Genomic DNA, 12,350 nt, shown 5'->3' with positions numbered 1-12,350 from the left:
TTTTTTAAATATATTTTATTGATTTTTTACAGAGAGGAAGGGAGAAAGATAGAGAGTTAGAAACATCGATGAAAGAGAAACATCAATCAGCTGCCTCCTGCACATCTCCCACTGGGGATGTGCCCGCAACCCAGGTACATGCCCTTGACCGGAATCGAACCTGGAACCTTTCAGTCCGCAGGCCGATGCTCTATCCACTGAGCCAAACCGGTTTCGGCACTCTGGATCTATTTTTGTTCATCAGTTTATGTTGTTCATTATATTCCACAAATGAGTGAGATCATGTGATATTTACCTTTCTCTGACTGATTTTGCTTAGCATAATGCTCTCCAGGTCCATCCATGCTGTTGCAAATGGTAAGAATTCCTTCTTTTTTACAGAGCATAGTATTCCATTGTGCAGATGTACCACAGTTTTTTAATCTACTCATTTGCTGCCACCGGCTTTTTGCTGGAGGAGGGTCTCCTTGATTTGGGGTGTAAGAAAACGCAACATCTGTGCAGTGCAATGAAATGAGGCCTGTGTAAGTTTCTGTGTGGACATGTGCTTTGTTTCTCTGGGGTATGTCTCTCCAGAGTGGAGTTGCTGGTTATACGCGAACTCTGAAGAACTAACCAAACTGGTTTTCAAAGCGCTGAGCCATTTAGTCCTTCCGCCAGCATTGAGTGAGGGCTCCCATTTCTCCATCTTCTCACCAACACTTGTTATTGTCCATCTTTTCCTTCCCCCATCCCAGCAGTTGTCGCTTTCTGGTGGCTAATGATGTGGAGCATCTCTTCATGTGCTTGCTGGCCATCTCGAATGCTCGCCACATCTCTTCAAACAGCTTTCCAGAAAGCTTATACCCACATATCTTCTCATCACCAGCGGGGCCAGCACTGGGCGTCCGTCCTGTTGAAAACCTTTGCCAACTTCCAGGTGAAAAGTGGTTATCTTGTCCTTTCTGATTACGAGTGGAATGAGATATGAGATGTAACTCACATAACATAAAACCTACTATGGCAAAGTGCAGCTCATGGGTTTTTAATACATGGGCAACATTTCCATCCCCCAGAGAAACGCTGTACCTGTTAGCAGTCATTCCCACTTCCCGTCCCCACCCCCAGCCCCTGGCAACCACTACTCCACTTGCTGTCCCTACGGATATTTTTGTCCCTACAGATTTTGACTGTTTTTCTTCTGTTTCTTGGTTGTATGCATTTTTGTGTGGTTTGCAGGCCATTTACTCTGCTGCCTTTCTCTTGTTGACTGGCAAGAACTCTTACGTGACATTAGTCTCTGTCGTGTAGCAGATCTCCCCAGTTTGCCATCTGACTTTTCAGTTTTGATCCTGAGTTTCTTGGCTTATGGAGGCTCTGAAGCCTGGACAGTTATATACAGTGATCTTTTCCTTGATGGTTTCCTTCTTTGCTTTTTCTGCTTAGAAAGGCCTGGGATCTGATAATTACTTAGGTTTTATTTTTCACTTTTAATTATTTAAACCAACTGGTTTTCCTTCTTTGGGTTGGTGTGATTTCCTGTTGTTTTTTTTTATGTCAATGAGAGACTGTGTGTCAAGGCATGTCACATAGTAAGTGCTCACTAAATGCAGGCTTTGGATGGCAACAGGCCATGCCAGGCAGACCTTGGCAAGGTGCCGTGTCGGTGTGGTGGCCGCAGCACTGACCTGGTCAGCTTCTGGGCTCCTGGCTCTCGCCCTCCTCGCTTGTCAGCTCAGCCCCAGGCTCTGCCAGCTCAGTCTTCCTGGCATCCGTCCCGCAGCCCCTCAGGCCCGAGGCCCTCACTGTCACCTCTTCTTCTGAATCATCATTCTTCGAAGGCAGGCGGTGGCCACCATCCAGGGCTGTAGGGGATCTTGGTGGTGCCGAGCCCCGCTCCCCTCCAGCACCGCCCCCACCACCACCACTGAGGCCAGTGACAGGGGTTATTTGTTGTTTTTTAACCACAACATTTTCCACCCTCTCAGGCGAGCAGACTGGGGCCCAGCCAGGCTGCAGTCTGGTCTGGCTATGTAGCAGGGCTGGGAGGTGGGTACCCGTTCAGGTCCAACCTCCCAGCTCTGGGACCCCTGGCCCTATGACACCCACCGTGATCCCCACAGACTCCTGAGGGCCCATCTGCTTTCCTGGGTGTGGGATCCACAGAGCCTGGGGAGAGCAGGTTTGATGCTGGGTGCTCCCCTCCCTGCTCAGGGGCCTGGGCCCATGGCATGGCCTCTCAGAGTCAGGCTTCCCCTTCTGTCTGGAGGGCTGACCTCAGCCCAACCCTCATGGCTGCAGTGTCCCTGCAACTGAGGTGGCCACGGTGGCAGCAGGAGAGGAAGGCATAGCCTGGGTAAAGGTGTGGATGGGGGACAGCGCACTGGCCTTGGGGCTCTGGCCACATGGGGACGGGGCTGGGGGAGGACTCCTGGCAGGGATGATGGGAGCAGGATGTGGTCACTCAAGGTGTGGGCTGGTGGCAGCTGGTTTGCAGCGGGCAGTGGGGTGGGGTCTGGCTGTGCTCCTGACCCGGCTCTGGACTCCCAGTCGTCCGGGGCCTGTTGGGTGCTGGCTGGATATTTCCAGAGAGGCCACTGTGGCCGGTCCAGGCCCGGGGGGCAGCACGGATCATCGAGGCTGCTGGCTGAGCACCCGTGACACCCACTCTTCACGGCCGCTCAGCTCCAGGTCCCGACAGTTGTTTATCTTAATGACACCTAAGAGCCAAAGGTCTGGCAAGAATGGTGGCCCGTGTGGAGGGCACAGCATGAGCACAGGTGTGGGGGGAGGAAGGCAGAGGTGTGGGCATGCGGCCTGGCTCAGAAGGGCGGGAACCGGCTCCATCCAGCCGGGCCCTGCAGGGCCTGTCCTAGGACGCCCACCTGGTGTTGCCAGGATTCGGCCTGGACTTCTGCCACCGAGGGGGATGAGATGAGCTGGTGACAGTCGGTGGGGGATTAGTTCCTTGGTTCCCCAGTTCAGTCACAGTCCCTCTTAAGCTACAGTCACCCCCACCTTGGGTGTGGCCCCCATGGGCAGGCTCAGACCGGAAGTCCGGCTGGTCCCCACAGCTGGCTCATCCATTCGGGCGCCACCGCATCTCAGGAGGGGGCGAGGCTGTGGGATCCCAGCCTGGCTGTGTGTGGTGTTGTGGGGGCTCTCTCTCTGTGTTTGTCTCGGGGGGGGGGGGGGGGTGCTCCGGCATCTGAGAGGGCTTTGTGTCCTCGTCACTGATTCTGTGTGGGGTGGTCTCCGTGTCTCTGAGAAGGGGCTTTGTGACTGTGTCACTGTGAGTCTGTCTGGTGTGGGGGGACCCTCTGGGCCTGAGGGGAGACTCCCTGCAGGTGGGGCTTCAGATGAGGCCCCGCCTGACTGTCCCAGCATCCCTGGCAAATGACCACCACGCAGCCTCTTTGGTCCCTCAGGGTGTGAACTGGGGTACCACCTGCCCAGGGGAGGGAGGTGAGATGATGGCGCCCTGTCTCTGCACAGGTGGTTATATTTGGGGATCTGTACCCCCTTTTCCTTGGCTCTGGGGAGGTCTGTTTCTGGCACTTGCTGAGGAAGGGGGGAAGCCGACTTGCTTTTCTGGAAGCTTCTCTCATCCCTCTCCTGTTCCTCAGTGGAGACAGGGCCACAAGGCAACAGGGGGCAGACCAAGGGGCAGATGTGGCCCGAAGGGACTGGGGGAGTCTGGGCGCCCTGCGAGTGCCAGAGACAGGCCAGCAGCAGGCAGCGTCGCTTACCTGGAGGTTGCATTCTGTTCTCACCTCCATTTTACCAACGAGGAAACACAAGCACAGAGAAGGGAAGAGATTTGCTCAGGGGTCACACAGGAAACGTGGCCGAGGCAGGCACTTGAAGGAGGGGGGCTGGTGGCCCTGGTTGGGGCAGGGTAGGAAGTGACCTGTGGCCTGTGGTTCCGACATTCGTTCAGTCCCTGGAACTGGCTCCCTCCCTTCAGTTTGCCCCCAAAGGCGCCTGAGAACAAGGGGTGAGATATCACCACACCCCACGTCTGCCTCCGCTCCCCAGACATCCGAGGGCTGAGGCCCCAGCAGCCACCCAGCTACTCCCCATCCACCTGACAAACCCTGAGGACCTGCTCTGGACACCAGCCTCTGATACGCTCTTTCCTGGACCTCATCCGGTGCCGGGCCCCAGCTGGGAGCAGGCTGCTGTCCTGTCCCCACCCCCAGAGGAACTCCCAGTCAGAAGGCGGGCAGGGGTGGGGGTGGGGGGGCAGCTGCCTCATCAGGAAATTATGGCCAGGCCTGATAAGCCGGAGCCGAGGGAGAGGCACAGGAATCGCACTCACCACGATGCGATGCGCCCGAGAAGGCTCCCTGGAGGAGGGAGGTTTTCTCCGCCAAGACCTGGCCTGGGAGAGCACAGGCCCTGGGCCTGGGCAGATGAGGGTTTGAGCCCCGGCTCTACTCAGCCCCATCCTCCGGTCCTCTGTGGCCAGGACAAATGATTTTTGTCTCTCAGGGCCTCCATTTCTCCATCTGTAACATGGGTTACCATGCTGGTGTGGGCTGTTCTTCTCCCCTGGCCAGCCGGAGCCCTGGGGGGCCCAGCCATGCCCCCTCCTTGAGGTGTCGCTATCACTCTCCTTAGCCCTCATTGGGTGGGGTGTCTGCAGTGGGGCTGTACTGTGCCCCACTGATCCCAAGCACCCATGACACTTGGCACCAAAAGGCCTGTGATGAGCACGGACAGCCTAGCAGGTACTATGCTCGGGGCTGGGGATGCCACATGAACAAGACGAAGTCCCCACCGAGCCTGTTTCACAGGTAGATAAATGCAGTGAAGGAACTGAAGGGTGATGGCATGGTGACTGCTCTTCAGACACTGTGGTCAGTGACGGCCTTCCTGAGGTGACACTTCAGCTACGACCTGCGTCTGAGAAGAGCCAGATTTATGCAGCTGTGGCGGCACTGCCTTGCCTGTCAGCGGAGCAGCAGGTGCAAAGGCCCTGAGGTGGCGTGTGCTTGGTACATTGAACAGTGGAGGCTGGTGTGGCTGGAGCAGAATGAGAGGGAGGCGGCGGTCAAGGTGCTAATAAGGCCTAGGCTGTGCAGCGTCTGTGGGCCACGGCGAGGACTTGGGCTTCCTCACTTAGCTCAGTGGGGCCCACAAGTGAGTTTTGAGCAGAGCGGGGGTGGGAAGCAACTAGATCTGGATATTTCTGGGTGTAGCTGTCCAGGGGTGGCAGCTGTTTTGATGCTGCCCACCTTGGGGCTCAGGATACCGTTTTCCGACTCCTCACCCTATTGTGTGTGTGTGTGTGTGGGGGGGGTCCCTGTGAGCACCACCATTCTCTGTGCCCTCCCTCCTTCAGGTCTCCCTGGTGCCTGGGAAGGGCAGCGGCTGTGGCCTCCCTGCCCAGCTCTCCCCTTGGTGCCTGTGGGTTCCAGTGGTAATGGGCTCGCTTGCAGAGGCTCCAGGCCAGCTGGTTGTGATGCTGTCTCTGTGCTGTCTTCACAGGTTTCCTCAGCCTTGTCTCGAACTTGTGAAGTGGGATGAAACACCAGCCTCAAGGGCTGCGGGGAGGTCATGGGAGCCCCCACCAACCTTCAGGCAGACAGATGGCCCAGAGCAGTGGTGAAGGTTCTCACCTGGTGTCCCAGACTTAACACCAAGGACTGTCTTACTCTGGAACAAGGACCTTCCTACTTCTTTAGTCCCAGCACCTCCATCCCTTGATAGGCTCTTTTCTGTGAAAACTTTTGAATAGCGCTGGCCTGTGGATTCAACAGTCCAGAAGCCACTGGTAGACAGCCCAGGCACACAGTAGGTGCTCACTAAAGGGTAGGGTGAGGCTGTCAGCGTCATGTCTAGCCACAGCAGATCTCTTGCCATCTTGTGGATTCAGCTGTACTTTTTGACCTCTGGGCATTACTTCTTGGTGTTCCCTTAATCTCCAATGCCTTTCCCTCCACCTTCTCACTCTGGAGAGTGTTCAGCAAACTCTTACAGGCCCTTACTCTGTGCCGTGCTGAAGACACAAAGGGAACAGGGAGGCCTCTGGAGCACATGGTCGAGTGGAGACAACCTGAGAGATGCCTGCGGGGCAGGGACAGTGGACAGCGTGAGGGTGGGGGGCGCTTGGCTCTGGAGCTGACCACAGCTTCTCTGGGTTCCTAAGGCTCATCCCCACCTGGTGCTGCTCCCAGGACCTTCCCATACCCACCGTGAGCGCCTTTGTACAGGCTATATTGCTGCTCTCTCATGGGAGGGGCGGTGGCACTGTTACCCCTCTTTACGAAAGTGGGGACTTGGGCTGGGAGAGGCGAGCTGCTTGTCCATGGAGGATGAGGCAGAGTTGCGACTTAAGGCCAGAACTACTTCCCAAACCCCAGGATGGGGAGGTTGCTGGGCAGTTGTGCAGGCTCCAAGGTTTCTGAGCAGGACACTGGGTGGCCCAAGTCAGGAACACATGGGTTCAACAGGTTTCTCTGCTCCAGTTCTTCTCAGAGCCTTTAATGGATTGCTGTGCACAAGGGCTGCCCTCTCTTGGAAACCCCTTTCCATTGGCTGCCAGGAAACAGACAAACTTGTGGCGAGTGGGATTCCCTGAGTGTCCCTGTAACCCGACTAAAATCCTTGTGGAACAAGGCAGGGTATTTTCTTTCTCTCGCGTGGTATTTTTAAAGGCTGCTTTGATACCCATCAGTAAGACTTGAATAAGTGTTTTCCGTAACGATGTTGCATGTTGCTCATCCATCCAGGCAGCATCCATTCTGGTGCTGGGCTGGCGGGGCCAAGCTTTCTATGACTGGGATCTGGAATTAGCCGTGTCTTGTGTTTTCAACCTTCCTCCCCTACTCCTGGGAGGCGAGCAGGCTCTGCCTATGGTCGCCATGTAAACTGAGGCTGCAGTTACTAAATGGTGAAGCTAGGGCTCATGACCCACCTTCAGAGCCAGGCTCCAGGCCACAAGATGCGCTCAAGGGAACCTAGATTTCCAGCTTCCTGTCCCGCCACTGCTATTTGTAGGAGAGGAGGGAGGGCCCCAAAGCCCTTGGAGAGACAAGACTGCCAGTGACTGGTCTCTCCTCAAAGATTTCACTCAAGGTTAAAGGCCCCTTTAGTGGCCAGGCAGGTCACAGTGGATAGGACAAGGCCATTGTGGGGGTTCAGCATGAGCTCCACTTCCCCAAACCATGGGGACTTCTGGGCCTACTGTGACCACCTCACTGGGGGACACAGTCTTGTTCCTGTGGGGCACCGGCGCCTGGAGCTCAGTGAGGACTTGGCCAGTCTCTCTGCCAGGGTCTCAAGGTGGCTGTGAGGACAAGGTAGACTAGGGTACATCCCAGTCCCTGGAAAGCTGGAAGGGCTGTCGCCTCAGCACTCGGGGAGCAGTGGCGGGTGCAGGTGAGGGACAGCAAGGCCTGCAGGAGGAAGGTCTGCTCACCCTCGCTTCCAGGAAGAGTCACAGGGCCCTGGGGTGGAGGCACAGCGTTCCCACCACCCTGCAAAAGTACCCGAAGACAAACCTAGAGCCAGGACTTGCACCGTCTTACGTAGAAGTACATGGAAGTTTCTGCCCAGTTTTAATGGCCACTGAACCGATTGTCCTTTCAAAGCTCACCCTGCCCTCTGGCTCCTCCATGTTCTTGACCTTTCAAACAAACTCAAGCACAGTCAGAGGGAAATACACTTTAATGTAGATTGTCTCAGGCATGTAGGTAATAAGAGGTGTGAATTTCACTGCAGGGTGGAAAGGAGCATGGTACCACACTCTGGCAGGTGGAGAGGGAGCTGCATGCTGAGGGTGGTCTGTAACCTAGTCCTCTGCCGCTGTAGTGGACCCACCTGGCTGGCCTCAGGCCCCAGCCGGCCACCACACTAACCCTGTGAAGAGAGGGGCTATTAAAGACGAAGACACACAGACAGGAGGGCTGAGCCCTTTCTCCAGGGCTGTACAAGCAGAAGGTCAAGACTGACCTTAGAGCCTGGAGGGATTATAAAGCCCAGGTAAGGGTAGCTGTAGAGTGCAGGCCCTACTGTGAGGGTAGTGGCAGAGCTGGTTTGCATCTTTGCTTCCTAGCAGCCAGAGCACAGAAAAAATGGGTTATCCCCACGGGCGTCCCAATGGCCATAAGAAAGAAGCCAGCTTTTTGGATACTGGGAAGACTTGCTCCCAGGAGTGGACGCTGCAGGAGGTGGTGGGTGAGGTGACTGCTTATAGCACAAATACCTGGAGTGGCTTTGCCGTTTTGACCACCTAAGCACAGCTGTGACTCAGGTGGGTCCAGAGAGCAGCTGCTTGCTGGCCCAGCTTGCTCGGTAAGACAGGTGGGCTAGAGGGCATGAGAGCAGGGGACCTGATGCCCCCAGATGTCCCTGTGGTGCTGTTTGGGTTCGCTTCTCACCATCACAGTTCTGTGCCCTCAAGGCGCTCAACCAGAAAGGCACCTGGTGCTTCTGAGTCCTGTCTAGACCAGTCCAGGTGGGGTTGTCCTGTCCTCATGCTCTCACGCCTCCAATCTGGGCAGAGCCTCTGGCATCGCCCCACGCTCAGGCAGCACGTAGCTAGCGCCCCTGCTTCAGATCCCAGTTCTTACCCGGGGAGACAGGAAGAAGCCGTCATGCTCAGCCTCAGGAAGGTAAGTGGCCAGGACGAGTTCCACATCACTTGTGGGCCAGGGCCCTCAGGTGCCGAGGGGGAATCCTCTTCCCACCACAGCCGCCAGGTCAGCAGTTCCTCAGCTGCAGGGGCGGAGCTGGCACGGAGGCCCCACACTCAGAGTGAAACCAGTGGCTTTGCTGCTTAATCTCTACACTCCCTGGGCTGGGACTGGGGCCAGGCCTGGAGTGGAACTGAAAGGGAGACTCGGCCTGTTCCCCTCTTGGCCTGGCCTACTTCCTCTCAGGGATCCTGAGGCTGGAGCCAGCAGAGGGGGTGGGGGTAGGCAGGACCAACTGCAGAAGCAGAAGGAAGGAATGAGCCCTCCGTCCCTTACCCTGCTGTAGACAGGAAACAGGCTCCGAGACTGGCTGGCTGTGAACGCTGCCAGGGGTGCACAGGCCCCACACCTGACTCCCAGGCTGAGAAACTGGGGTACAAGGAAGGGATGGGGAAGAGACTGGAAAGGTGAAAACACTGGGGCTGGGATTTACTAGCTGTGCCACCCCGCCGCGCTCTGTTCCCTCGACTTGTGATGTTAGACAAAGTGAGTGGTTCCTAGAGCTGCTGTTACTGTCCCCAGATGCTGTGTCCAGCAGCCAGGGCAGGATTGGGACCTGCTGGGAGGGGCCTGGACTGGGAAGAGCCTGTTTGGCCAACCCTCACTTGCCAGTCTGCCCGCTCCTGCGTGCCTACGGCATGGGGAAGCGCAGGGCTTTGGGGGTCAGCTCTGGAAAAAAGGCAGCCTCTGGGCAGAGGTAGAGGTCGGATCCCCCTAAGCCCACCTCTTGTTTCCACCCCCACCCTGTGCAATGTGTTAGGGGCTGTGCTGTTCCCCAGGTGCACCTGGCTTTCTTCCTGGCCCAGGGAAAAGAGCTGCTGGAGGCAGGGGGGCTTCCCCAACCCATCTCGGGCTCTTTCCACCATCTTATCTCCTTTGGTCTCTGCTGGAAGCAGCCAGCGACGTCTCATGACCCTGAAGAAACAAGCTTATCGGGCTTGTCACCAGAGGAAATGGAGGCGATGGGGGCAATGTAGGGTTCTAGGGTGCCCCAGAGCCTCCTGCTCCAGCCAGGCTCACTCAGGACCTGGAAGAAAGGGCTCTTGCTGGCAAAGGGCTTGGGGACCGTTTCCCACCTGCTCTGAACCGTGTGTGCTGTGGGTGTCATGGAGACCCTTGGCCCCACTGTTTTGTGAGGGTTTCGGCTGGCTGTAACGGAGCAGCTGTGCCAGGCTTTGCCCCTTCAGGCTCATTGGCAGAAGCCCCAAAAGCCTGTGGCTAAGCTACTCTGCCAACCTCCACCCTCCAGCCAAACCCTCCTACCTTGTCCTGAGACTTGAAGGCAGGATAGATTAGTAAGGTTTGGGAAATTCGAGGTTCTAGCGTTCAAAGCCTGATCTTTTCCTTAGGCAAATGGCTTCACCTCCAAGATTTGCGCTTCTTCTGGACTATGTGGTGATATAGCATCCTCTTCCCAGGGTGGCTGCTAGCCCAGGAGACCCATGCTTGTGGGGAGCTGATGGAAGGGGGGTGGTGGACTGAAGGCATCACAATGACCTGGGGCCCTAGCAGCCAGGCAGCACCAGGAGAAAGGTGGATGGGGGTGGACACTGATGCCCCCTCTCTGGGCTTGTTCAGGGGTTTTGGCTTCATAAGCTCTTTGCTCCCCAGTGGGGAGAAGCAGATGGCAGCAGGCAGGCATGTGTTGTGCTGGAATGGTGCACGTCCAGGTGAGGGGGGTTGGCTCTCAGCCCACACAGGTTTCTGGGGATCTCAGGATGTGGGGACAGTGCTTCAGAGGCTACAAGAGGACCCTCTGCGGGCTCCTGCAAGCCAGAACGCAAACTTCCTCCAGACTTGGGGTGCCTGCTGAGCAGAAAAACAGAGGCCTGGGTGGGCAAGGGGCCATCAGGGACAAGCCCGAGTAACCTCTGGGTTTTCTAGAGTTCAAAGCCCAAGCTACAAGCAGCCTGCTCCAGCCTCCAGGAGGTCCGGCGATGCACACGCCTCGAGATGCCCGACAACCTCTACACCTTTGTGCTGAAGGTGAGTGACGGAGCTTCCACACCCGGGGGAACACATGCACACATGGCTCACAGACCCACACAGCTGCTCCCTTCCTCCCACCAGGTGAAGGACCGGACAGACATCATCTTTGAGGTGGGAGACGAGCAGCAGCTGAATTCGTGGATGGCTGAGCTCCGGAAGTGCACAGGCCAAGGGTGAGGCACCAGATTCCCTTCCCATCTCAGCTTTGACACCAACCCTGCTCTTCCCAGACCCTTAACCACCCCCTTCTCTGCAGGCTGGAGAGCACAGACCCGGAGCTGCACGTTCCCTCCGCTCCAGAGCCTGGCACGGCCAGCTCTCCCAGGGGAAGCACAGATTCCCTGAACCAAGGTGAGGGGTCGGGGCCTTTGTGCTCTGGGTGCGTCAGAACCCAGCCTCAGCCCAGGTCGTGAGGTGCCCCAGGGGGGTCACCATTACACATCTTCTCAACCAGGTGCTTCTCCTGGGGGGTTGCTAGACCCAGCCTGCCAGAAGACAGATCACTTCCTGTCCTGCTACCCCTGGTTCCACGGCCCTATCTCCCGAGTGAAGGCAGCTCAGCTGGTTCAGCTGCAGGGCCCTGATGCTCACGGAGTATTCCTGGTACGGCAGAGCGAGACCCGGCGTGGGGAGTATGTGCTCACATTCAACTTCCAAGGCATAGCCAAGGTATAGCCAAGGCAGGTGGGGCTGCTCCCCCCAAGTTCAAGGCCCTTAGGGGCCACTGCCTGAGCCTCCCCTTCCTCCCCATGCAGCACCTGCGTCTGTCGCTGACCGAGCGGGGCCAGTGCCGCGTGCAGCACCTTCACTTCCCCTCGGTCATGGACATGCTCCACCACTTCCAGCGCTCGCCCATCCCCCTCGAGTGTGGATCGGCCTGCGACGTCCGGCTGTCCAGCTACGTGGTGGTCGTCTCCCAGCCACCAGGTGTGAACCCAGTGCCCCTTGATAAAGGGGTGGAGGGCCCAGGGAACCACGTAGAGGGGAAAGCTTGCTGCCGCAAACCTTCTGACATGGCCTCTTTGTCACTTGTCCCCCAGGTTCCTCCAACACTGTCCTGTTCCCCTTCTCCCTCTCTCGCTGGGATTCAGAGCTGGGCCTTCCCCACCTTAGCTCCTCCGGCTGTCCACGGGGGCTGGGCCCGGAGGGTCTCCCAGGCCGCTCCTCCCCCCAAGAGCAGATCTTCCACTTGGTGCCTTCGCCCGAGGAACTGGCCAACAGCCTGCGGCACCTGGAGTCGGAGCCTGCCAACCGTGCCCGGGACTCAGACTACGAAATGGACTCCTCCTCCCGGAGCCACCTGCGGGCCATAGACAATCAGTACACGCCTCTCTGACGGGCAGTGGACTCCCAGGCCACAGGGCCCTGAAGGAGCGAGCAGACAGGAACTGGTGAATGTACTTTCTTCCCTTCCTTTCAGAGAGAGTGAAGGGACATTAACTGCTCCTTCCAGTTTGGATGTGACCCTTCTATTAGGCCTGTTAAAGGGCCTCCTGTAAGTTCCCACCTGGCTTTCTCCTTATTGTTTACAGATGTAGTTCTTGTCCGCAGATGCCCTAGCTCCTGTCGGGCCCCCAGGACCAGCCCTGGCACTTGGGGGGGAGGGGAGAGGAGGGGGTAAGGACCAGGCTGGCAGTGGAAACTTTTCTTACTGACACTGTCACAACTGATGACAGACTT

At 57.3% G+C, this 12,350-nt stretch overlaps 2 protein-coding genes across 6 annotated transcripts in view; one reads left to right on the top strand and one right to left on the bottom strand.

The window, feature by feature from the left end:
* The first annotated feature begins 410 nt into the window (after positions 1 to 410).
* Positions 411 to 12,344, top strand: SH2B3 (SH2B adaptor protein 3). Of its 3 annotated transcripts, XM_005876235.2 has the most exons (7): positions 414 to 919; positions 10,566 to 10,667; positions 10,752 to 10,843; positions 10,927 to 11,021; positions 11,125 to 11,339; positions 11,426 to 11,597; positions 11,711 to 12,344. In XM_005876235.2, exons 1-7 carry the CDS (start codon positions 761 to 763, stop codon positions 12,004 to 12,006), a joined length of 1,131 nt encoding a protein of 376 aa, XP_005876297.1. In that variant the 5' UTR covers positions 414 to 760; the 3' UTR covers positions 12,007 to 12,344. The 3 variants fall into 3 exon arrangements, with proteins under 3 accessions (XP_005876296.1, XP_014403215.1, XP_005876297.1); XM_005876234.2 differs by having other exon boundaries at positions 411 to 919; positions 10,566 to 10,843; positions 11,149 to 11,339; XM_014547729.1 differs by having other exon boundaries at positions 412 to 919; positions 10,566 to 10,843.
* The window catches only part of ATXN2 (ataxin 2), a 71,344-nt gene continuing 66,629 nt past the window's right edge, over positions 7,636 to 12,350 (bottom strand). The window contains exons 26-27 of one of the 3 annotated variants that reach the window (XR_001364064.1): positions 8,559 to 8,717; positions 7,636 to 8,037 (exon numbers count right to left, since the gene is read on the bottom strand). The gene's annotated coding sequence lies outside the window, so the exon portion shown is untranslated. The remainder of the gene's footprint in view (positions 8,038 to 8,558; positions 8,718 to 12,350) is intronic. The other 2 variants (XR_001364065.1, XR_001364066.1) reach the window with 2 other exon arrangements.

This window comes from Myotis brandtii, unplaced genomic scaffold, assembly GCF_000412655.1.
Source record: "Myotis brandtii unplaced genomic scaffold, ASM41265v1 scaffold482, whole genome shotgun sequence".
Taxonomy (NCBI): Eukaryota; Metazoa; Chordata; class Mammalia; order Chiroptera; family Vespertilionidae; genus Myotis; species Myotis brandtii.
Note: the sequence above shows the minus strand (reverse complement) of the source record. Positions and strands in the feature narration are given on the sequence as shown.

Bases quoted from the DNA above. Each gene is read 5' to 3' on its own strand.
- SH2B3 (XM_014547729.1), top strand. From the start codon at position 761: ATGATGTGGAGCATCTCTTCATGTGCTTGCTGGCCATCTCGAATGCTC. The intron at 920-10,565 runs GTGAAAAGTGGT...TGGGTTTTCTAG, and splicing joins AAACCTTTGCCAACTTCCAG to AGTTCAAAGCCCAAGCTACA. The intron at 11,340-11,425 runs GTATAGCCAAGG...CTCCCCATGCAG, and splicing joins ACTTCCAAGGCATAGCCAAG to CACCTGCGTCTGTCGCTGAC.